At 42.1% G+C, this 26859-nt stretch overlaps 1 protein-coding gene across 2 annotated transcripts in view; it reads right to left on the reverse strand.

Annotated features, from left to right (window-relative positions):
• Positions 1 to 26859, reverse strand: part of kiaa0825 (KIAA0825 ortholog) — a 132505-nt gene that overhangs the window by 95705 nt on the left and 9941 nt on the right. For both annotated transcript variants that reach the window (XM_033618475.2, XM_078170797.1), the window contains exons 3-10: positions 23765 to 23927; positions 23183 to 23350; positions 21864 to 22040; positions 21389 to 21713; positions 11580 to 11747; positions 9839 to 9924; positions 8818 to 9087; positions 1342 to 1619 (exon numbers count right to left, since the gene is read on the reverse strand). In XM_033618475.2, coding sequence (XP_033474366.1) covers positions 1342 to 1619; positions 8818 to 9087; positions 9839 to 9924; positions 11580 to 11747; positions 21389 to 21713; positions 21864 to 22040; positions 23183 to 23350; positions 23765 to 23927 — 1635 coding nt within the window. The remainder of the gene's footprint in view (positions 1 to 1341; positions 1620 to 8817; positions 9088 to 9838; positions 9925 to 11579; positions 11748 to 21388; positions 21714 to 21863; positions 22041 to 23182; positions 23351 to 23764; positions 23928 to 26859) is intronic.

Below are 26859 nucleotides of genomic sequence, written 5' to 3' on the forward strand. Positions count from 1 at the left end.
ACAAGGGCACAATCATGTAATCCAGATGCATAGCTGACGACTGGAGCTATCAAACAAACATGAGGTGAGATGATTAGATGAAAGAACTGATGATTTATTCTAAACATTCAGTGCGACACTTCATATCCTTTAAATCTGCCTGCCTGCCTCCTTGATACTTTCCAGAGAGAGGCGAGAGTTTAACAGGGGTGCAGGAGGCTTAAAACCATGGGGACTGGATGGTGCAGAGAGGGGAAAGTGCTTTATGACCGGAGGAGGCACAGTGCAAGTGCAGGTGGAGGGGAGCACAGGGCCAGAGGTGCGACAACAGGAGCACTGAGAGCACCAGGGATGCCTTTAGAAGGGATGTGTGGAGGGCAGAGGTTAAGGGGGTATTATGGGGCATAAAAACTCACCAGATGTAGACACAATATGGGTGTCATTACCTCCTGCCAATCATTTCTACTCTTTCTTTTTATTCTCTGGTCCCCTCCTCTTAATCTCAAATGTGCAATTCCCTTGACATTTCTAAATCTTTCAAAAAGTTTCTTCTGTTTTCAGCTTGTATTACAAGACATTTTGGAAGCAGAAAACTCTTTGATCCATTCCCTCTATCCCTATTTTTTCTGAATACATATCTAAATATAGGCAAAAACCATGTGACTGTATATGCAGAGTAGCTGGAGTGAGTTGTGATATACTCACTCAGTCTGTGGTACAATTGTTTGTAATGCAATTCAGCTAATTCTCTGTTGAGAAGGCTGTCTGATTAGGTTATTGTTGATAAATGAACAGCACTTTGGAAACGAGTCAGTAATGTTAAAGATGAGGAACAATGGGTAATGTTGGAAATAAGGCCTGCCTGATCAGTGTGACATAGCCTGATGCCCTCTATACTCACCATCTGTGGGTATATAAATCACTGTGGTATTGTTATTGTAATTGTACATGTATTGTTAACTGGGATTATAAAACAAAAGGACTGCAGCATATACAGTGCAATCCTCATTTGCCAACATGACCAATCCCCATGTTTCTGTTGATTAGTGCAGCCAGTCAGCATCTCTCACACAGACATACATGTTCCCCACGGCTCAATTATAATGTTGCTCCTCTGATATGGCAGCCTTAACTGTAGAGCAAAAGTTAGGAACTATCAAATTGCTTTGCATGTTATACATTGAGCTCACAAGATTCAATCAATAACCAATAACAGTTTCTGTGTATTATCTACTGGATGCTGGAGTGGGTAGATAGATTGATTTACACACTAAAACACACACATACATAAATGTTTGGTTGCAGGTGAACCATTTCATTCCAACGTCATACTACCCACACATGCACACACCCTCTCCTTACACTTTAGCTGCAGTAGTATTTGAATCTTTCAGCCTGGCATGGTAGTGCTCCAGTCGCTGGTGCACATAAATGCAAGTGGCCAGCAGAGCAGGCAGGTTCCTCAGGGGTGCAGAGGACGGAACCTCCAGGGCCCTCTCCTGCAAACGGCCCAACATGGCAAACACTGCCCTGCTACACGCCTCCACAAAGCTCGATCGCACCTCCAGGAGAGAGCTGTCCCTGCAGGCTGCTGCCAAGGGTAGTAAGGCATCCAGCTCAGTCATGATTGCTCCGCAGAACTGAGAGGAGAGAGAGAGGAGACATAGACAAGACAAAATCATCTCAATAACAGAGGGAAAATCTGTCAGTAAGAGGAAAAACAGAAAAAGAAACATCAGAAAGCGACCTCATTAGATATAAATAATGGAACATTTGCGAGGAGTCATCAGAATGACAAGGATTCGAGACTGAGCCGAGTATTACACATGCATTTTTCTCGAACATTGTGCAAGCCATTACAGCTGAAAAGCAAACATCAGTGCAAATGTAGAATACAGATGTCTGAAGACATGCCCTCTGCATAAACTTTGCTGCTGAACATGCATAATTGCTATCAGGTCAAATAATACCTTTCCTTCTGAGAGCACATAGGCATTTGTCTAATTTTATAAAAGCATGCATCATGTTAACGGCATTCAAAGAGAAATGTTACAGTACATAGGAAGAGGTGGGGGAGTCAGACGTGCTGAGGGGAAGGAAAAAGGTCGGGTAAAGGTGAGAGTGAGAGAGAGGAAGGGAAAGAGAGCTGCTTCAGCAAAGTAAAAGACCTACAGCTTATTCTATAAACTGCCAGTGCAACAAGCAAGACTTATCTCATTTATCCACATTTGTCCTGGAGAAAGGCCTACAGGGACAGGGCTGCCTACACCTTTCCCTCTCCAAGGACTGGGAGACTGGCTGATCAAGGTGCTTTAAAATAGTGGAGTGTGTGTGCTTCCTGAGATACAGATAAGCAGTCTGGGTATTTGCTGGTGTTTATTTCTAAATCTTTAACATTTTTGATTAATACGTTGATAGGACTGTGTCAATCAGCATGGTTGCAAATGTATGCTGACACCAACCAGTCAAGTTACATCCATGTCTGTCCAGACTCCTATATTATATTTAGCAAAAGTTTTAAGTGTATTCTTTGGCAAAATGGAAGCTATCACTATATTGACATATTTGATTCCAGGGATTAATATCCAGTGAGAAATATGCTGCCCTCACTTAGAGACTAGTATCACAGAGGACTACAGAGGACTGATAGAGAGCTTTGTCACATGGTGCAACGATAATCACCCGAAAGTTTAATATCAGCAAAACCAATGAGCTTCTGATAAACTAGAAGAGCAGGATAGAAGAAAAAGTTGTAGCCACGACAGCTGACAAAGCTTCAAATATTAATGTTGCTGCAAAGAAGCTGTAAAATCTAAAAAAGTGGATGTTTCAGACACATTATCAACTTGGCAGCACAGAAGATCTATACGGTCAGCACAGTTTCAAGATGGACACCCAAGATGAGTGTCACCAACCAAGTATCTGACCAAATGTCGCCCCTTCTGTTCCTGAGTTATGGCGTTGAGTAATGGCCAGAAAAGTGTTTTTTCAGAACATGATGATGTAACAGAAAAGCTGATCTTTGACCTTTTGGATAAAAAATGGCATCAGTTCATCATTTTGTCCTGCTACACATTTGTGTGAAATTATATCATGATTAGCATTTACATTTTTGAGTTATGGCCAAAGATGTGTTTTTGAGGCGACACTGACCTTGACCTTTGACCACCAAAATCAAATCAGTACATCCTTGAGTCCAAATGGACATTTGTGCCTAATTTAAGGAAATTCTCTCAATGCCGTATGAAAAACGTAATGCCCCCAGCCACAGCTGTCGCCAGTGCAGAGGTATAAAAAAAGCACCATGTACTGTACCTATTACTGCAGAGAACAAAATGCACACATGCACATATGCGCACCGTGACACCACTGCCCCCACAACCTCATGTGCTTCCTATTGACATCACATTGAGAACAGTGAAAGCTGATCAGGCATGTGCCAAGGAGTCACATATGTATGTATAAGTTCACCTCCAAATTTATACACCTATACATGTGAGTTATGAGTCAGGCAGATTCTTTAAAATGCCTTAAAACAAAGCATATTTCCCATATTCCCCGGAGCTACCGAGCCAGGTCACACTGAGGGGGAAAGAAAATCACCATAACTCAGAAAACTGTTTGCCAGTTTAATCAATCAATCAATCATAGCATGTATTACTTGCTTCTAGAGTCACGCACTCTATTACTTGGCTTACTGTAGGGGCTGACTGGGAAGTTCGACATTCTGTCAGATCGGGGCTCCAGCATTTGTACACAATTGACAATCTCACAATCTCTTTACACAATTTTCTCCTTAAAAGCTTTCAGTGGGGTTAAAAGGCCTGGGAACAATGGCCGTTTGGACAATTAAGTCAATATCTGACTGTATGTAGTCATTAGGAGCTTAGCTTTGAGAGGGAGAAAGCAGAGGCAGACACAACACTCAGTATTACCAGGGTAATGGAGAAGCCCTGGAGAAGTATCTCATACACACACAGTATTGGCACGACTGAAACACACACTCACACTGAGCAGACAGTCATCCTCACATGCACACTCACACAAAAACAACCGCACACATGCATCCACACTGAAGTCAGACTGAAACCTTAACTAGCTAAGATCAAAGCCCAGAATCCCACCAGGACCACTGCAGCAAGGTGAAAGAGATTGTATAAAGTTTTTAAATGCTAGGGAGGCCTGTTTGTGTGTGCAGAATTTGGAGTAGACAGACAAGTGGAGAAGTGAACATGCAGGCGAGGGCTTCAGTGGAGTCTGAATACAGAGAAGGCACTTCAGTTGCTATAATAGAGAGGTAGCATCTAGTTTAGAAAGGCCCACCCAAACAAGGAAAGTTCAATCCCAGGTTCTGACAAGAGGGCGAGTTCCAGCTGTTGAGCAGTGTATTTGGCATTCAACACACACCTGACGGCCGATAAAAAAAAAGTACACTATCTAAAGTACTCTGATGGATGAACAGTATCATCGCAGCCTGCATATGTATGGTAATACAGACAGTGAAGTGGGTTCACTTGAAAAAAAGCATGGATTGAGGTATGAACATATGAATATAAATGTGTGAAATATTGATCCATCATAATGCCTTTGAACCGGCCATATTTCATGCTTATGTCTTGTATAGTAATTTGCTCTCTGCTCAAACACTAGGGCATGTGTCAAAAAAGGACAGGGGGTGGGGGGGGGGGGGGGTAAAATATATATATAATATCTAACGGCCTCGTCTTGGATGTCTGTCTGGCTCGGTGTTATTGAATGCAAATGCATGCATGTATAACCTTTGGGCTGAAAGGCTCTCATCTTTGAAGCGTTGACCTACACATAAATACGTTGTACAGGTCCTGAGCACAGACAAATTCTGACACTCGTTAGCAATGAGAGCCACAAATACTGTCAGTGTAAAAGGGCTAGAGGAGAGGGGGAGAAGCAGGAGGAGGAGGAGGAGAAAGGAGAGGTGAGACAGTAATGATAAGAGTCTGTACAGTGTGCAGAATTGAGTAGAGTAGTGGGTAGCAGAGGAGTTCGAGGAAGGGAAAGTGAGTTGGAGAAAGTTTAAGGGACTTTTGGGAAGAAAAGTTGTTCCGCAATGGTAAAATAGGTAAGAAAAACACCACAGCGTCATTCTAAATGGGAGTGAGCATATGGCAGTCCAGACGGCAACATTGCAGAACCTTTGTAGAGTAAGACACTAAGCCCGGACTCACATTAGACACTGGTCTTCCTCCTGAGAAAAGTCAATCTCTGGTGTCTACTTCACCTCCCTCTGCCATTTCCCAGGCCCTCTCTTCTCATCTCTTCTCTCAAACTATCCCATCTTTATCCTGCTCTCTACCCTAGCCTCTCTGCCTTTGTGATACATCCCTCTATCATCTGTATACCCTATACTTTCCCCCTATTCAGCACCTTTCTCTAAACACCATCTAGGCCTCATAATATCACCCATACTGCATCATCCTGTCTCTCCTTTGTCCCTGGAGTCTTCCCCTCAAGTAATACTGATGACTCTTTCCAAGTCCCTTTCTGATCCAGGGTGTCAACTGTGTCAGGCCCAAATCATTTGGGCTCTCTATTGTAGAAGGTGCTTTCTGCTGGGGCTACAAAAACACTAATCTCCCTGGGTCTGGGTGATGTGTGTAGACCTGCATTGTTCAGCCAGGTAGTAATAAAGGAGGATGAAAAGGACAGGGACACGCGTGTATGGCAAAACATGCTCAATGCACCAGGTGAGAAGTGACAAGTTGGGGTCTTATACAAAGGTTAATTGTACACACAATTAAAGTATGTATTAGACCTGTGTGTACTTGAGTTTCAGTTTGTGGGTATATAAGGGAGAAAGAAGTGTTGGAAGTCCAACAGTCCAAGAGTTTTCAGCCCAGTCACCAGAAGAGAATTTTGAAATTGTACATTTCCTCAAACCACGGATATGTTACATTTGTACATTTCATTAATATCATATTAACGTTTCTTAAGTGACGTAGTATATTAGCTGACTTTGTCATTGTGTAGTTGAATGGAATGGAGTATGGTGTGACACCTTGGCAAGATGGCTGCCAAGCTACAGACCACTGTTGGAGACCAACAAACAACAGCATTGGTTGTTCTTTAGCTATTCATCACTGCCTTTTTTAGCAGCTTTTTAGCCACAAAACCTGGATGTTCTTCAGCAACCAGTTACAGTGTTTCCTCCAGGGATAGTGGCACAAAAAGCGGTTGTTTTTTACTGAGACATTACTGCGTTTGCTGCCAGTAAAGTGCCACAAGAAGTGGTTGTTTTATACCGAGACATCAGTGCATTCTAAGCCGCATTTAGCCACCAAACGTGGGTGTTTTTTAGCAAGCCATAGCTGTATTTCCAGCGGCTCTTCAGCCACCAACCATGTTCGGTTTTTACTGAAACATCATGCATTTACAGCTGGGAATGTGCTACCAAAGGCCAAAACAAAATCTTTTTTGAACCATAACCAAGTGGTTTTTGGGCCTCAAACTAACCACGTGTTAACCCCAATGTTAGTAAAACATAAAGTTTCAATGTATCTGGTACATAATAACGTAACAAATGTAACAAATCTGTGGTGTGCAGGAATGTACAATACCAACATTTATTCTGGCGACTGGGCTACAGTTTTACAGTTGACGTATAATGCAATATATTGTAGAAAAAAAAAGTAGCTTTTGGTGTTAGAAATTGTTGGTATATAGTGTTAGAAATGTCTTAACATGAGAAAAACATGTGAAACCCATAAGCAGAACCCCATCTCTATGTTAGGAATGGACCAATGGAGGATTTACAAAACTGGTGCAATATTCAAAATTTAAAATTCAGTGTGTCTTTGGTTTTTCTTTGGAATTCAGTTTGGAGCTTTTTTTTTTTCTTAGAGACTAAAAAATTCAACAGGGTTTACCAAGAGCAGAAATTTTGACTTGACTTTTGCTTGTTAACAAGCATGAGTTCTTGCACTGTATTAGCAGTGAAACTCTTTCAGAAATAAAATTTTCGACTGAATATTGTAAAAATGGCACAAAAAGAAATGATGTTCTATCAAAATGAACCATTTCGCCAACACACAAGGCACTTTCCTGAATATGTGAGGGTGACCATATTTGTATTAAGAACCATGGACCACTCAAGTTTTAGTTGCATTGTTGCAGAGTATTGAGGTGATATGAAAACTTACACTCTCACTGTCAGAGTTTTCACAGGATTTTGTGACATTCAACATATTTAACAACACAGATGACACACATCTGATGACACATTTAAAAGATAATCTCACAGCTCTAGTAAGACACTTCACTGTCACTTTCATGTTTCATCATTTACAATGCTCTCCAGGCTACAGATGTTTTGTGCTTCCAGCAGTGCTGGTGGCCATTCACAGAGTGGTGTCTCTTTCTTTAGTGAAGCATCTTTGCGCATTCTCTGCTGTCGGTGGGCACTGTGAAAAGAACTGCTTAAAGCACAATCTTATTTCAATAGCTGCATAAGGCCACAAGGTAATTCAGTGATAACAACCTGAGAGAAATATAAGGTTTGCAGCATTGAATTTCATGCTGTAAAATAATGTGGAGGAGGCATTATAATTAAGCGGCTCCGCTCCATACCATGAAGAAGACAATATGACAGGATTTGTCCTATAATTAACCAATGTAAACAGATTAATAAAAGTAAAACCTTACTCTAATTACTAGTCAAAATCAGATTATTACTGTGAACACAACTTGATAAAGCTTCAAAGTTCTTGTTTACATCAACAGACTAAAACTGTTAACTTCGGACTTGGAATCTGTGGAATAAAAATGAAGGCCAGCTAATGCTCTGTCCTGATAGCAATGGTAAAACAATAAATCCTGTGATCCAGAGAAATAGTTGACTGTGTGGACTTCTGTTTTGTAGCTGACTTTTTTGAAGATTAACAACCTTGGAAACTCTTTCTAACAAGAAATATGCAACTTTCTTTCAAGGAAGCAACTTTTAAAATGCTGTTAGCAGGCTGCTTCGCCCAATCACATTTGTTACCATACAAATGACAGGCTAAATACATTCATGATTTGATTTAAAGGGGACCTATCATGCTTTACCTAATCTTCTGCCATGTTACATGTTGAATGATTATATTAAATGTGGCCAAAGTTTCAAATAATGAGGTTAGCATATGTAAAAGTAATCCCTGTGAGCAAAAACCTCAGGCTTCAGGCCATTCTGACAACTTTGTTTTCAGCCTTTTTTTCTTCTTTCCAGACAAGTTGACATCAGCCCGGACGGACTTCTTTATATGGTCATCTGCTCCACGCATGTTACTGCAAGTGCTCACATTACATACACTGCTACATTTAGCTACATGCTAACATGAGGGAAAATGTAATCTTGGTTGCTGATGTTGATAAATTGCTCTCCGATTTCAAATCATATTCCTACTTGACCGTGAAATTTTGGTTTAGATGCTTTTACTGGGGATTTATCACATTACCTACTCCGTTATTGTCATTCCCCTGGCTGCAATGACGATGCAGAAATGCTGAGATACTGAAGATTCCTAATGGAAGAGGTCAGACATGTTTTCCTTTGTGTTTCTCTGTTTAACTGTCAAGATGTTCCAGTTTGAAGGCTACCCACTATGAAGCCCTCAGACAGACATGGTGGATGTTGACCACATGTCAATATTTTTTCTCCTGTATTGTTCCTTGTCTTGCTATTTTCCTTGTCATGAACATAATACTTTATAAGGAATCATATACAAAAGAGTGAAGACATCACTGATTAACTGTCAAAAGTTGAACCTTAGCCAACGAATATTGACAGACTAATTTCGAGTCTATCCTACCCTTAATCCGGCATACCTTGGCTATCATTCTGGGAGTCTCCCTCTCTGAGTAGGTGTAGAAGGAATCTTCTCTGAGGTGTGTGTTGAGGTGTGTGTTGCTGGCAGTGATGGCTCTGTGTCCAGTAGTGCTGCTCAGTGTTATGGAGGTATGTCCTGAAGAATGTAAGGCCTCTTCCTGATGTAGACTCTTGGCACAAACATCATCCAGCACCACTTTAACACAGTGTGCCATGTGAGGGACCAGCCCCCTGAATGCTGACCTCCAGTCAAACTCCAAAACCTGCGCCTGCAGAACAGGAGATGACCCAACATTCAATTGACATCTGAATGCTGAAAGGAATATTTTAAGTGTTGTAGGGTTCCCACACATTTTTACCAATGAATTTTCGAAACTTTTCCACGTCTGTTTTATATTTCACCCTATTTCCAAGACTTTACTTAAGTAATTTAAAATGGGTAGGCCTACAGAGCGATGCATATGCTCTTCCCAGGCATTTGTGAATAAGCAAATTGCTAGCACTTGCTAACTTTACTGGCTTGTTAGGAATTCCTGCTGCCAATAGCTGCATATGCCAATAGACCAGACCAGCACATATGAATACTTTGCAAAATGTTATGGCCATGCCTCTTTCTGGGGGATAAAAACACAAAGATCCTGTCAATACAATTCTATATGTTCGGATATAATTTTGACAAGTTTGCAAGCATTTACTTCTTGATAAACAACCTTTTTCTTCTAGACATGTCTAATGTTTGTTTTGTGACCTTGCCTGAACCTGAACCTGAGGTTGATCGCTAGCATGCCCCTTCAGGCTTCCCCTGTCCAAGTGGATCTATGACCCAACACAGTGGCTGGATATGGCTTATCCAGACCTCCAGATCATAAAAGGCCTGGATAACAGTTTTTCAAATTCCATACTTTTTTAAGTATTTTCGTGAGTGTGGGAACCCTGCTGCTAATGATAATAGGCCCAAATGACTGTAAATATTTGTAATAGAATAGGGGTCTTGCAAATGAACACATAGAACAGTCTCACCTCTGGTGCATGTAGAGGCGTCTCTGCTGTGGATTTCTTGCCATCTGCTGTCATGTCTGAATCCTCTCTGGTCTTTTTCAAGATGCCTAAATGACAGATAAATTTACTTTCTTAATGCAAACATCATGAAACACATCTTTAAAGATACTACACAATGACCGTGCCTGGTCAAGCTCTTAAATCATGTCAGTAAAATTTGAACAGAGTACAACAATGATACAGAACCTCATAAGATAAAAATAAAAAGCTATGTGGTGGTCTTTCAAATCTATGCATTATTTAGCATGAATATTTCCATATCACAAATAAATTACTGTATCATATTGTGTTTTAAAAGCCTGACTGAATGCCAAGTGCAGTGGCATGAAAGCAACTGTATATATGAGAGCCAGATATGGGTCACATTGCTCCCATCTTCCCCCTCACTAGCCAAAATGAGACACAGTGACCGGAGTATAACTGTATACGCCTCAGAGGGAGCAGAAAAAGGCAGTAAATGCTAATGGCGACGGCTTTACGAGTCTAAATTTGGGGCTTAGATTTGATTTGAACCCAGATAGCATCAACCACATATGGGGTAATTCCATGAGGGGAGATCGTGTGGATGTGTGGGGAGATGGGGGAATGTGGGGGGGTTGACGTGAAGACAAGCATACAGGATGTTGGGTTGGGTTGCAATTAAAAAGCGTGAACATCAAGGCCACAATTTCCTAATCAGAAGGCGAAGAGTGAGACCCCAGGCGAGGCAATTTAGCCGAACAAGACCGCATGGAATGGAAGAAGGAGGAAGCAGCAAGCGCATCACTTTTTGACCTTTAAGCCCATCTGATGAATTTCTGGTAATTAAGCCGTTTGATTGCCTGGAATTAATGATTTGGATAACTGCCCTTTAAAGGCTGTTTACCTCTCTGTAAATTGAGCCTTTCTGCAAGTCTTGTTTTTGTAAATGTAACCTTTATGGAAATTACTCCATGCACCAAAAGCTTTCATTTAACATCTCTACAGCGGCAGTTCAAAGGGGAGAGAGGAAAAGGATACCAAAGGCTTATATAATACCCAAGATAATTCCCCACTACAATAACATTTCTTCAGACACAACTCAGATTTCTTGCTAGAGCACGTAACAATGCGTGTGTGTGTTTGTGGGGGTGTAACTGGACAGTTAATGCCTGGAGGAGATGCACACATGCGGGGCTGTATTCAGTGTTTTAGAAATACTAAGGTCACAAGTACAAGTTTCCCTACTATAACCCCCCACCACCCCCAAACACACACACACACACACACACACACACACACACACACACACACACACACACACACTCACACACACACACATACACACAGAAAGACTCTAATCATCTAATTTTCTGGATTATTCACATTTTATTTATTCATTATGTGTTTGATAATTTTCGGCGAAATCTAACTCCCTACTTGATGGTCTAACTGCAGCTTCAGAGCCTCCTCCACACTGTCAGGCAAAAAATCTTGTGGGGAACCACTGAATATATTTCAATATTTTTGGCCTTAAAATGGTGAATTTTAAGGATATTTGATCTGAAGAATATTGAATCAGCCTTAAAGTATGTGTAATTTCAAAATGTAAAATGCATCTCAGGTTGCACAGACTCCTCGAATTCCCAGAAAAAGTGAAGAGAACATGACCTCAGTGATCTAAGAGGTAGCTACAGCCTGCATTACATGTCTAATATTTATACATACGTGGATGGAGTCATACCTTTTACACAGGGAGTCTCTCCTGTACAATCGATGAAGGTCATATTTGTGACCAGCTCCTTCACAGTCCTCTCAAAGCCCAGCAGGGTGCAGGCCAACTGGGTTAACGCCCTCAACTGGTGGGAAGTTAAACTGAAGCTCCTATTTTTCATGGGAAGCTCCATTGGTGCTGTTGAAGGGGTGGGGGTGGGAGAATGTAAAAGAGGAAAGAGGAAAAATAAGCAGTGCATATGCTTGTGGATGTATGACTGACAGAGAGATAGAGGAGTGAAAGCTACACTACAGTTTACAGTTCACTAAAGGAATAAACAATTTCATGAAAATAGGTTTTCAACCCAGCCTCCCAACCTACATGCGCTCATCACAAAACACCCCCCCTCCTCCTCAAGTCTTGCCTTGCACGGCACCTCTTATAAATATCGACCCATTCATGTTTTCCCAATACACAGCATAAACAAAGAGACAGTGAAAAAATATGCAAAACTTTGCTCCCTGAGAAGTCACACATGCACATCCTTCTCTCTCGGCACAAAACTTTTCTCCCCCTAACCCGCCGATGACCCCCTCGGCAAATATGGATTTCCCATTTTGGAGGCTGCCAAAGCCATCACCCGGGGGATGTTCCGCATTAAGCTGGAGAATGGGCGGCTGGGAGATGCGTTGCCATACTCCCAGACACATGCACAAATACTTTTGTGTGTCCGCTTAAATGAGCTCCTCCACTGCAAAGGCATTTGGGAATGGATGAGCTCAGTATTAGCCTTGACTCTGAAAGCACGGAGATGATTGAGCGTTGGGAAAGAAAGAAGAGGGGGGCCCTTTTCCAATAATTGTAACATTATTGCCTCTGGATCCTAATGTAATTTTGCTATATTGTTAAACAAAATCTGACAATATGACAACACACTGTCCCCAAGGATGCCTAGTTTAATCATGCATGAGGTTTGACTCACTTTGTGTGCAGGCATGAGTGTGTGTGTTTACATGAGTGTTTATAAGTGAGAGTCGATCAGTTTTTGCGTGTTTGTGTGTGCCGGGTGTGCACATGTGTGTTTATGTGCATGTAATGCAGGTCATTATGAATAACTTGATTTGTAGAAGACACTTTCACACACATTTGCACATGTCAGTCTTGCAGGATAATTGCCACACTGCTACCAGACTCTGTGGTCACCATGGAATATATTCTGACCTCAAGTTTGTTTGTGTTTGCAAGTCTAAGTGTATACATGTATTTATGTGCAAGTGTGGGTGCATGCATGTATGAAATCACATGTGAATAGCTGTGTAATTATTTGGTGTGTGTTTGGCTGTGCGCACGTGCATTTGTGCGTATGTGCGTGTGTGATTAAGCTGCATGGGTCCGCAGCTCGGCAGCTCCTCTGTAATGGGGTCCAGTGGGAGTCTGTGCTAGAGAGACTGCCTCGTTCTGCATGTGTACATGCGTGACCTGGCTGACACCCACGTGCCAGCCTCGTTCTCCAGCTTGCACATTCACGCACGCACCAACAATCATGTCTATTTCTGAAGTCACCAGCAAATCATCATAGACTTCCGTGCCTCAATGCGGGGGCAAACTAAAACTGTCAACAACTCAAGAGTAAACAATCTAAACCGGATGAGACAGGGACACATTAGAGAGGGAGCTTGTGGATTCTCTAAAAAGCTATCAACACAACCCCCCCCATCCCACCTTCCAGTGGGCATTCATCTGAGCATAGTACCCATTAACCACCACTTCATCTGGAGCATCACCTTTTCCAGAGCATCATCTCTGTCTCCCTCCTTTGTAACCACTCAATCCCTCAACCTGTGACCCTATGACTGTTTCACTTGCTCACTAACTCACACTCTAAGTAGTCGCACATGACCTTGATGTTTAGCAATGCTTTGCCTCGGCATCTTATCGAGCTCTGCCGCCCAGGCTATATAGGTATTTATAGTCGTCTCCCTAGCCAAATAGCCCTATAGCCATAGCCGTCTAGTACACAGCCATCTAAACCTCATTATACCTTTGTCACAACAGTGAGGCCAAATGGAGGCTCTCATAGCCAGTTGATGGAGAGGGTGTGCTTAAAAGCACCCAGGTGTGTCATATAGCGTAGTGCATAGCATGTCTCATAGGGTAGAATGAGAAAGGGCACTAGCAGGCAGAGGAGTTCAACCAAAGGTCAATGTACTGAGAATCAATAAGGGCAGACTAGTGCTGAAAGCTGGTGCTGAAAGCGGGGCAAAAATTATATGTTTATATAAGAGCTATCCCATATGACATTATAGCGTGAGGATGTTCTTATAAACAAAAAGAAAATCAATGGTGACTGTGATAACCATAAAAGTAGTATACATCTTATCAGAAGCCCTCAAAGAAAACAAGCATATGTCAAGCAATATGTCATTCAAAAGAAATGTGCCAAGCAGAAAACTAGTGCGTGTGGACGGGGGGCTTTATGTTTCATACGACGTCAAAACACTGTAAGAAAAAAAAAAAAAAGTCTGAAAATACCCAACTCTGCAAGTCTACAGTGGCCAGTCTCAGTTTGTAGCTGTTAACAATGACAACAATGTAACACAAAAGGAAAAAAACAAACAAACAGAGCAGGTATTTTTGGCGAGCCATCAGTCTTCTCCTCGTCTGTCTCTCCTGTGGGTTCCACCAGCAGCTCCACAGCTCTCTCTCTCCCTCATACACACACACACACACACACACACACACACTGCTCTTCACTGGCAGCGAACAGAGAGAGAGAGAGAGAGAGTAGCGAGGAGGAGATGGGGGGGAGGGGGTGGTGGTTAGGGATGAAAACATGGGGAAGAGAGGGAGGGAAAGAGAGGGAGGGGCGGGATAAGGGAATTCCCTTAGCAGTTGTTATTGATTCCGGTGTTTACGGGCGAATAGTTTAGTGCCGTTTACAAAACAGAACAGATGCAGCCAGTGAGCAAAAAGGTAAACAATTGCTGTGTGGCGGGCTGCCAAATCCCCAGTCTGATGTATTAAACTCACGGTGAAGAGCATTTCCCCTTTGGCTGCACTTATTGCCACTTCATTTCCTCCTCGCTCACATACACACTCTCTCCTTCTTGCCATCTCTCCCCTTCTCTGTGTCTCTATCTCTCTCTTGTTCCCTCATTTATCTGAGAGAGAAGAAAAAAAAAGGAGAAGGGCGTAGGGCGCTTTTTGCCGTCTGGCTATTTTCTGTCTTTCTCTGACCCAGGAGGCCTAGTTCTTCCAAACAGAGCCATTAGTAGGGGGAATTGCATGTGTCTGACATGGCCGAAAACCAATTATTAGACACTTTCTACCAAATGATGCCCAAGTCTTTGGGGAATGGGCAATCATGCAATAATTTAGCCACTGATTTAATTTCTCTCCAGCACAGCATCTCTCCCTCTCTCATCCTCTGTCCCTCATTTTATACTCTTTCTCTCATTCTGTCTCTCTGTAGTGTAAATCAGACCATCAGAGGGGTGGTCTGCCTCTCTCTTACCACGCTACCCGACTGGCCTCCAGTCTCTTATCATGTGATCACATTATGTGAAGACGAGCTCTCTGTGTTTGTGCTGATGTGTGAGTTGTACAACACCCTCTACAGGTGATGTAAGCATTTGGTTTCATTAGATCCAGAAAGATAAAAAAAGGGGGATTTCAGAAGGCAAGGCAATATAAGCACGTCTCAAACAATGGAAATTCAACCTGATTTACATATTGTATACAATTCATAAAACAGAATTATACAGATAAGAAAAAGTTTTGAGAAGTGTAAAGTGATTTGTTCGTAATTATGCATAACTATGCATAGAAGCAAGTTGTCATTGCTTCTATGCATAGGCCTGAAAAGAGATTATGTAATGATCTATCCTGCTGGGAATGAAAGCATGCTTTTTGACATCTGGACATGAATCCTTTGACATCTATTTTTCATATGATAAAAGATGTTTTATAACTGTTGTGACGTGGCTGCTAAAATTTAAATGCAGGCCCATAATAACAGCCAAAATCAAAGCAGTGGAACCAAAGATATCGTTTTTTTTTTCTCATGTCCTTGTCAAAACCTAGCCGCTACATTACCCATAATGCAACTCAGCCACAGGCAGTTCTGTCAGAGATTTGCGTATGTGCTGATATCAGCCAATGTAGCCTTGAGCAGCTAGTTTCATGCAGGGATGCGGAGCAGGAAAAAGAGGTCTAGTATGCCCATTTCTTGTCTCATATACATGCCCAGATTTTCAAACTGTATTAGCCCCACTTGACACTGCCTCAAGCTAAGTCACTTGAGGCAATTTATCAGACTTTCCAAATATGCAATAGTACTTGAGACTTGTAAACAGACTTGGATGTGTAAAATTGGTGCACTTCCCCTTTAAACAAAAGCATCTAGATACTGAATAGAAGGGGATCAAGTTATGAATCTTGTGGAACTCCACAGAGCAAAGTGGCCTATGATTTAAACAAAAAAAAAAAAAAAAAAAAAAAGTCTCTTATACATAGAAACCATTTTAAAAAAAAGTTTCCAAATTTAACAGTCTATACTTAACAATTCACAAAGACATAATTTAAATAAATTAAAAGTCAAATTGTGAAAGAAGTGGTGCTATAGGAAGAGCAGCAGCAGTGAAAACAAAGCACCAACTTAAAACTGGACATGATTAAACACAACTCTCCTGAAAGTTTCTACCACATTTTTTCTTAGTATACCGTCTGAGATCCTTATGATACAGATGTTAACAAATATACCCAAGGACTAAAATATCAAAGTGGGCTGGTCTATCCCAATCTTGTGCATGTATGCATGTGTGTATTTGTGCACAACTTTATCTTATCATGGGGCTTTGCACTTGGGCTGTGATGCTATGACCGTTGAGCACTTCTGTGCGTTTCTTTTTGTGCATGTGGTATCCACATCTTCTGTGTGTTCATTGGGTGTCAAGCAGGGTCGTGTGGGTGCCTTGGGGTACGTCTGTGTATGTATGGGTGTGTATGTGGGGAGGGTATGAGCCACTGTGGACCGCCTGCTAGGCCATGTGACAGCTGGGGTCCTCTTCGTCAGTTGCGGCCCACTGCTCACTCCGACAGCATTATTATGGGAAGTCTCCTGCTGTGATTCCCAATACACACTCTGACACATGCACGTACACATACATGTGCACAAACCACACAAGCACTGGTCTCTCGTGGCCCTTTCCCTGGGTGCTGTCCAACCGGGCCACAGCAGGTGCCACCTGCCCTTCACAGAAGGGGAAAGTAGCAATATTTGATATCTCAATTAAGTTGCCTTACGAAGAAGGAGGTTTAGTGGTGATGGTGGTGCTTTTGGTGGTGGCAGAGAAGCAGGACTAGCTTTCCTCGACTTTATGCTTGTTTTTCTGTCCTTCTCTGTGTCTCTTTTTGTTTCTGGCTCTCTTTGTGGTGAATATTGCACTGACAGTAAGATAGGGGTTAAGATTTCTGTAGCTCCCTCCACGTACTTGAACCGAGCTGCTTCAACGAAGAACACGGAGGAATGCATTGTCTTGATGGGAGCATTTCATTAAAACCCACTTGTTTAGTGCCCTTGTTCGTATTATTGTTTTCAAGCCCTCAGCGAATCACACGGACTCTTCATCACGAAGTGCTGGCTGCTCTCAATAAGCCAGCCATTTTTGTCTGAGCTTTCTCAATAGAAGGTGCCAGGAAAATGTTCATATCCTTGAGCTTTTCAAGAGTGATACACAAAAGCCATTGTGACCACTCGGAGGAAATGGGGAAAAAAATAAATGGCAAGCATAATACACATTCTCAAGGGCCATGAAACATATTTTTCTGTGCGATTTCATTGGTTCCATGATTTAGAGAAAATGAACCCACATACACTCACACATTAACAGAAAGTAAAGACCCAGCTCTTCTCATTAAGATTAGCAAACAAGCACTTGCTTAGTGTGGTAACTTTCCTAAACAAGGCCTTCTCTTCTCAGGATGGTAAGAAAACGGTATGAAAACGCATCATTCATGAAGTGGAAGCAACATGCAAATACACATAGGCACATGTACACAGACACACAAACCCACCTACCTTGCCCATAATTACATGGCGGCATGCGGGTGCACGTCCCTGGCTGACAGTGTGTTTAAACTCAGGCAGCGATATGATCTAGTGAGGAGCTGCTCTTAATAAATATTAACAAACGCCATTCCCAAGCAGTCTCAATCCCCACAAGCACCTCCAATGCCAGTCAGAGACTCAGCCTAGCTATCTCGCGTCACTACAGAACCTCTCTCCCTGCTGAATAGGCTGCTGTGCTTTCTCTAAGAAAGAGTTCAAAGAGCCAGAAAGGGCGAGGGGGTGTGGGGATGAATGCGCTTGCTATACATGTTCTAACTCAATCTTTTTTTATCTATAGGGAGCTGCCGACATCATCATATGGGGAAATTAGTGGAAGTGGAATTCAAATCAGCGCTATCAGAATGGGGTTGCACAGTGTTTGAACAGAATTTCACAACCTCGCCTTCACCCCTGTGGTCGATTGTGAGGGAATAAATTGTGTGTGTGTGTGTATGCAGAGATGTTGGAATAAAAGCGTTTGATGTCCTACAAAAACATGCATCTACTATTCATATGTATGAAAATTACTGATGCCATATGGAAATTTAATGATGCATTTTTAAAAGGGAGGTATTAAATGACTCTTGATCACACAATTTTCTAAGTGAGGCCTGCAATTAGTGCGCACACACACACACACACACACACACACACACACACACACACACTAGCACTGTCACTAAAACAGATGGGCAGACATGTTCACATGACACTTGCTCATAGGTGATTGAAAACACATGCACATGCACAGCCACCCACACACACATTCACACATCAGGGCGAAAAGTAGAAGGTAAAAAAAAGACAATAAAACTGCACCATAGCAATTGGTTTTTGCAGTATAGGTGTTTCTGCACTGGTGTCGTGTGCGTATCTTGGCATGGAATCATTCCAACTTTATCTAAAGGATATACTGGTCACTAATATTTGTATTACCAAGAGCAATGACTCACTACACAGAGAAAAATGTGCAATTGTGTCTATAGAGAAATCTTACGAAATGAAAAGAAAATCATGAAGTTAGAGAATTCAAATTCAATGCAGGATTCTCCTTAAAAACAATGACTCATACAGGACTAATCCATCTCAGTTTTTAGTTATGTCCCACCAGAAGTGTGTGGTGGTGCATTTTGCCCTCTGCCTGGATTTACGTTGTCGGGCGTGTAACCCCACAGCGCTCAGGTGAGGTCAGGGCTTTCTAAAAAGGTAGCGACCAGGTGCCAAACTGTACGCAGCAGGCATCCAAGAGACACAGCTCAGAAAAATGCAAATATTATGAGGCTAGACGCCAACCTAGAGGAAATCTGGGGTTGATTTTATCCCACCATAAGGGCACTGATAAAATTTAAATTACAGTATTTGCTTTATTTTGGCTAAATCCAGCACACACACACCCACACACATACAGTGACATGCACATGCAGACTTGGCCCACCCACTCCCCTGCAGACTCAGTGAGGTGTGTTAGTAAGGTTTAAAGCCTGTATTGTTCCTGACCAACCAACCTGTCTAGCACACTCCCCAGTCTCACTGCTCACCCCATTACACTCAGAAAACTACAGGAAAATGGGAAAAGACAAGAAAAGAAAAAGGGGGGGGAAGTGGACACTGGAGATGGAATAAAGGAAAAAGGGGGAAAAAAGAAGAAGAGGAAGAAAAAAAGAGGGCTGAGACCCTTCACATCTGTCTAGGTACAATGTCAGAGCCTGCCTTTGAGTCGGTGGGGTTAAAAGAGGAGGCAGATCTTGCCGTGAACGCTGTTAAATGGTTCAGTGGTTTGACAGTGGCTGATGCTACAGACAGCGCTGCTCCCCTGGGAGCCTGCACAGTCTCCCAGGCATGGCTCTTATCAAAATATACCTACCGCCTGCCTCTACTGCGGAAATAAACAATAACACAGCAGGGAAGGAGGGGGAGATCTAAGGAGTCATAGGATGCTTATGAAAATAGAATCACTTTTTTTCTCACCACTGTCATAATTGTCTTGACAATTATGGGCGTAGCATACAGTATAGACAGTAAAGTGTGAAAGCAGATTATGCATTAATGTTCAAGCTTTGGCTCTTAAGGAGCCACGGGCGTTAGGGTGGTGGATATGTGGGTTCTTGAGCTTTTTTTTGGGGGGGGGACTTAAAACATGAACAACACAAAAATGTAATCCCAGTTGTAGCCCTCAAAGCGGTGTTGCAGCTGATAGTCAAACACACACACATACACACACAAACACACACGTAAAACCAGCACAGGCAAAACTGCTCCATTTTACCATCATTACACAGCACGGGTCCCCCGCTCCCTTTGGAGCCGTGTTCTGCCTCCGGTGCTACATTTGACGGTTTGTTGAGCGGCACGTAGGTGTGTAGCCTCCGCCGCGTTACGTGATCAAACAGCCCAACTGACGCATGGCCAATTATCCTGGCTGCCTCCTCTCATCTCACATTTAAGGAGAAGGAAAGTAAAAACCAGGAGAGGGAGATGGAAAGAGAGAGGGAGGGAGGAAGAGAGGGAGAGAGGGAGAAAAAGACGCAAGGCTGGTGGTGTGTTTATCGAAGAATGGCAGATGTAAAAGCACTCTTCTCCCCGTTCCGCAGGGAAGCTGACATGTGCACCATTTTTGAAAAAAAGTAAACAATGGCTCACACACTTTACATTTTTTTACTGTGAATCTTTACCCTCAGCAAGCCGTAAATAGGCCAATATGAAACAAACAAAGAGAATATGGGGGGAATTAAGTATCAAAAGTGACACAGTGTGTGAAGGTCTCTACTTTCCTCTTGTCTAAGTGTATAACACCACTGCCTATTATATGACAGTGACACATTCTGCATTAGTGACAAATATTAAAGCCACTTTACCATGTTGTTTTCTCTCAAATATCCATCCCTCTGTGTGACAAGGTGAGAGAGAATGTTGAACCTTTCTCTTACCCCTGGACCAACTCTTTCTTAGCTGTATCGCTGCTCAAGAGTAAGAGGAAGGATAAGATTAATCAATTTTCCTTCTCCACTGTAAGGTCACGAGGTTGTGTATGGTGGTGCTGCTGCTCTGCTCTTGTTATGTTTTAATAAACTTGATTTTGATTTATTTTTTAATGGAATTCCTGTAAAGATGACTGCAGAGCTATGTTTATCAACGCAATTCAAACCATTCTCCAAGACTGCACAGTGCATACTGCCTCAGATTCAAGGTGAGGGAGTGAATTAACTGTGGTTTAAACACACTACGGACAGACCTTGGATATGGCTTGGAGCTCTGTTGGGATCAGGGCTCATCACAGTCATAGATAAACTATGTGGTAAATAGTGCTTAGAGGTAGTTTCAAAAAAAGCCTTGGACCTGGAAATGTTGCTCTTCTCTTTTTGTTGGTAAAGAGGAAAGTGAGGCAGACGGGAAAGAGGACAGTAAAAAGAAAGCAATTACAATGGGAACAGCAGTTACTGACAATCACTTACAGAGGCCTTGGCTCTGGCTCAGATCACTACACACTACAGTTGAGAAAGTAACAGAAAAGTAAAAATGGAGAGGAGGGAAAGAAAAAAAAATCATTAGCCTTTATTGGGTAACAATAAGAAGCGTGAGGAGAGGAAAGAAGGCAGAAATAAAAGGAAACAACTGCTGTAAGGTACATACATCAGTTAAACAAGGACTTGGAGAGTGAGGAAAAGAAAACATAACAAGCAGAAAGGGTCAAATCTGATTAAAAAAAAAAAAATTGCAGAGAGCCACTTACCTACGGTTGCCCGTGACCTGGCTGAATATTTCTTGATCTTGCTGCTGAGCGTGGTGTTGTCTCTCAGGGCCGTCTCATATTCTCTCTCCATCAGGGAGGCCAGTTCTTGGGCCACAGTGCTGAGGTAGGCCACATTAACAAAACCCAAAATGGTGTGTGGTTCTGCGAGTCTTGAAAGGACATGAAGCTCCTCTGTAAGGGCTTGGGTCAGAGCTGGAACCACAGAGTGGAAGCCTAGAACCAGTCTGTCAAAGCCTGTATCACCGCCTGGGCTTGAGCTCAGTGCAGAGAGCAGAAGAACCAGCACAGATTGGCTTCTCAGACCCTGGATAGGTAAAATCAAAATAATATCACATATACTTCAGGACTTAATTATGGTGAAAAAACACTTGCTGACATTCATTTTGAAACACAAATAGAGATACAATATTTCACAAGATTTTTTAATTCTTGTATTTTCACTATTGTACCACACCTGGTAATGTGTGAGCACCTCAGATTCAGGGTAAAGAAAGAACAGCTGTTGCAGACAGTGGACCCGGTCAGGGACGGAAATGTGTCTGGGTCCAGGATGATCTGGGCTGCGGGAAGACAGCCGGTCCAGCAGGTGGCGGCGCAGCTGGAGACGCACATCATCCCAGGCCTCCTGGATCTTAAGGAAATAATCAAATGAAGGGTAAGTGCACAAACACACTGATAATCAACAACAAGACAATGAGAGGGTATCTGAATAATAATCTTTTGCAGTGAACAATGCCAGAACTTATTTTAACATATACTCAAGGACGGGTTCCCATTTTTAAAGTCTGTTAGACAGTTTTGTTACTGTACCATCTCTCCACTGCAGCTCAACAAGGAAACACTTTCTGTGACTAACTTTGGAAGATACCCAATCTCTTTGTGGCCAGTATGAGGAGCAGAAACAATTACAGTGACCAATAACAGTTTCAATGCATAGACATGTAAAATATGTTTTAAGATGGCACTGAAAAAATGTAAACCTATCCTTTAAAGGAATACTTTACCCCCCCAATTGCCATTTGTATATCTGTTACTCACTCTGTGTTACATTACATTTGTGAAGAAAACTTGTGCAGTACAATCCAAGTTTCATTCATCCAGTTGTATGCTTAGTACTTTCAAAACTGATAGCACTTACACTACCAACGAGGATCTGATTGGAAAGTGCAACTTAATCTGCTCTCTTTACAGCCAGACTTCATTGACAAAAACTATAATTTTACCTTGCTGAACACTGGAGCTGCTTGACTGGTAGTTTGTCGTGTTATTGCATGACTTTGGCATTTTAAAGGGTTAGTTCGGATTCACCAAAGCCACACGATAACACACATAGACTACCACTCGAGGCAGTGGTAGACCAACAACTCCCGTCTTCAGCAAGGTAAAATTACTTTTTTTGTCAGTGGAGTCTGGCTTTGAAGAGAGCAAAGATAAGTTTAACTTTCAGTATAGTTCCCCATTTGAAAGGGCTGTCTGTATGAGAGGTGCTAAGTATACAACTGGATAAATAAGACTTGGATTATACTTGGATTTTATTATTGTTTTGCTGTTGTTAAAGGTGGACCCCTATGACTTCAATTCATCAAAAAAAATCTTTGTTCACCAGAGGCGTGCAAGAAATACAAAATTTCCTCAAAAATTCAATGCAACACTGGGTGAGTGATTCATGTATAAAAGGCAATTTGGAGTTGAAGTATTCCTTTAAGTAATCCATGAACTATTAAAAATTGTAAGATATTATTCAACTGAATTACAAATGGTGCAGTATATTACCTCTAATGAAGCATCATCTCTGACTGTATGTACCAAGTGGATGGAGGAGGCACTCAGAGAGGAAGATGGGGTACAGGGAAAGCAGACACCACACTGGGCAGACACATTCAGCAGTAGCTGAAGTGTCACCTCCTCTTTCCCCTCCTCTTCAGACCTCAGGTACTGTTTCTAAGTGGGACAGAGGGACAATGTTAATAATAAAAAGCCGACTGCAAGTCAGCTCATTAATGGTCATCATACAAAAGTTATGAAAATATTTTGCAGCCAAATCCATTTATTAAGTACAGGGCTGTCGTTGTACATCTGAAGGGTCTTGTTAATAAACAGGGCTGCAGATCAACGGATAGCTAAATGTTAATAACAGAATGCCTGCGCAATTAAGTGGGAAACTGAACTCAGTAATATAAATGCAGATTGATGAAATCATAATGACGGACATAACCACCATTAGTTATCAGTCTTCTAGATTTCTCATTTTCGAACATTTCTACAGTTTTATTATCTGTGAAATATTTAAAATAAATAGCACTTTTATTAATATCATCACCATCACTCAGTGTCATCATCACCCTGATGTATTACCAAAGCTCTGAAGAAGTCCATGAGCTCCTGATGTCCCGTGGTTACAGGCCTGAAACTGCTGTGCGCTCTGATATTGAACCACTGCAGGCACTCTGAGGGGCTCAGCGGACGCTCCCGGGAGTCCCCCATTTTGGCCTGGAGCTCCTTCAGCTGCTGTTCAATGCTGAGTGAAAGAGAGATACACTGTGTAAGTCTAAAAGCCCTAGCTCTATGAAACAGTATACTTTGCCAAGCTCTGAGCAGAAGAGTAAAGCACTCAGCAAAATAAATGTTAGTTGAGGGAACTGAGTGGAAAATACCTCCCACACATTCTCAATTGTTTCTGCTCATGTTTGAATCTGACAACAACAGAAAGGGACAACAAAAATACGCAGAAGAATGACATTTTCAACCGAATTTAGTCTCAACTTTACAGTATGTCTTGGTAAAAATTGCTTTTTCTGGTTTGGCATAGAGTTGGTCCATCTGATATTCTCCTACATGCCATATTTACCAGCCAGCATGTTCCTGTTGATCTAAACTGTTAGAAAGGTACTATCCATACCCATAAATCCTCATAATGGGTGCGGCAGTAGCTCAGTCCATAGGGACTTGGGTTGGGAACCGGAGGGTCGCCAGTTCAACGTCTGGACCAAATATGGAGCGTGGACTGGTGGCTGGAGAGGTGCCAGTTCACCTCCTGGGCACTGCCGGGGTGCCCTTGAGCAAGGCACTGAACCCCCCAACTGCTCGGGGCACCTGACCAGGGCCTGACACTTTGTGCATGTATAGGTCCTGTTTGTGCGTGTGTGTATATTTCGGACCTGTGTGCTAACAACGGAGTGAAAAAATTGAATTTCCCCTCAGGGGGATTAATAAAGTATATATATATATATATATATATATATATATATATATATATATATAGCATAACACAAAGATTTAACATTTAAAAACGCAATAGATTAAACACTAGCACCTATAGGGAAATTAGCCACATGAAATGACCCATTACATAAAGTGCATCAAGTGCTTAAAAACATCGGCCCTATCTTACAATTATTTAACTTGCTGGGTGGCCTGCTGTGCTATGTTTGTAATTTTAAGGAGGCAGACAGCTTCATGATATGTGCTGTTTTGGAACCTGGATTTTCTGGTGTCAATGCTTATTAGTATTTTTTTTTTTTTTTTTTCATTAGAAGGAAGGAAATTAATAAGTTGTTAGCTAGGAGAGGGGCCTTTTTTTGTAGCCTACAGCTTTAAAGATTTTTGCTAAGAGTGAGAGATCACATCAAATATTTCTGAATGCAGTTTTCAGCTGTCTCCTGTCCTCAGCTGACATGTTGCTAAACCACAAAGTTATTGCATGGGTAAGGATGCTTTCCGCTGCTATATAAAACTGCCCCAAACTATCTCTTAGTATGCCACATTTTTTTCAATTGTCTAAAAATATAAAGTCTTTGATGCACTATCTTGAGAATAGTAGAGTTGTCCACTCATTTCAAAGTGGAGGAGAGTGTCACTTGCAGGTATCTGTGGCTGTCCACATGTTGAATTTCGTTGTTGTTAAAGACCAAGAGTAGGCGATCCTCACAGCTCCTGCAAAAGTCCACTACTAATCCCTTGGCTTGGAAGCAATTCATTCTGACTGGTTGCCTTACACTAGTCCTACAGGAATAAAACCGTACTTAATTTTGAAAGGAGACCGTCAAGAGACTAAGTACACCCGAGTCATTCCAACATACATGTTCCCAAATGAAGACACTGCTGCTGCACCAAAAAACATAGGAACAATACATGCAACCAGCCACATTAAAGTCATACATAAACACAGACACCACACTGCAGATGCACACGGACCTACACACCCCATCACGTTTGCCTCTTCCTCACTCTCATCCAGTGTCCGTACCGTGAGAAGACAGATACAGAAGCATCAACAGTAATGAACACAGACATCGATATATCAGTGTGTGAGTGTGTGCTAAGCATCTGGTGTGAAGTGGTGTTACAGGCATCGGCAGGCATCTGAGACACACGCTTCTTGCCGTCTCACGTCTTACTCTTCCCTTTGACATGCACGCACGCACGCACGCACACACACACACACACACACACACACACGCATACACACTTTTGATTTTAACAGACTGCATCAGCTATTCCGTTTCCCCTTTAATATGACAGATTAGAAATGACATCTTTGGGCTCGACATGTTTAGTCATTTCCATGCAAATCAATGCATATATATTTGGCCATGTAAGACAGTGTGTGTGTGTGTGTGTGTGTGTGTGTGTGTGTGTGTGCATAGGCCTACATACCTGCATAATTAAACATGTTATGGTGTTGTGAACGCTGCTACATTGTGTGATGTGCTTGGGTGTGTTTGCTTGCCTGAACGTGAGCATGCATACAGTAAGAGTAGGGCTGAAACGATCAATCTGACAATTGATTGGTCAATTAATAAATACCAAATAATAAAAGAAAGACAAGCAAATGTATGAATGCAGAAAATCAAATAATGATATAAGGTTGGTTTAATACATAACTTTGGTCCTTGCGAACTTGCAATCAGCAATTGCGGAACTACATGTCTTATCTTCCAAACTTGTGTGTGTGTGCATGACTGTGTGTGTGTGTGTGTGTGTGTGTGTGTGGTAGACTACATGAGCCAAAGTGCCATTTTAGACAGCTCATCCCCTACCGCAGGTCTATAAACTGCCTCCTGCCTGCTCCTGGGCCATGAACGCATCCAGATGTCTTACAATGGCAACACATTAAATAACCGTTCAATCTGACACACTTTCGTTTCAGAGGGGAAAAACGCAAGGGGATAAAATGTTATAGACTGTTACAAACCGCTATCCTCTAGGTTGAGCACTGCCTAATGCTATCGTTCTTTCTCTCCCTCTCTTTAACTATCTCTTCCCCTCTCTTCTTCTTTAGGCAGGCCAGATGATACATCTCACTTTATTCTCTTGACACCAACTTGCTGACTGACAGAAACCTTGATTATAAAGTGGGTGTGTTTTTGTGTGTTTGGAGTGATGTGATGCCAGGCAATATTTGTTAGACAAGTGCAGAACTTTCAAACACGTCATTAAAATAAGCTTTT

The sequence above is a fragment of the Epinephelus lanceolatus genome, chromosome 9 (genome assembly GCF_041903045.1).
Source record: "Epinephelus lanceolatus isolate andai-2023 chromosome 9, ASM4190304v1, whole genome shotgun sequence".
In the NCBI taxonomy this organism is placed as follows: domain Eukaryota; kingdom Metazoa; phylum Chordata; class Actinopteri; order Perciformes; family Serranidae; genus Epinephelus; species Epinephelus lanceolatus.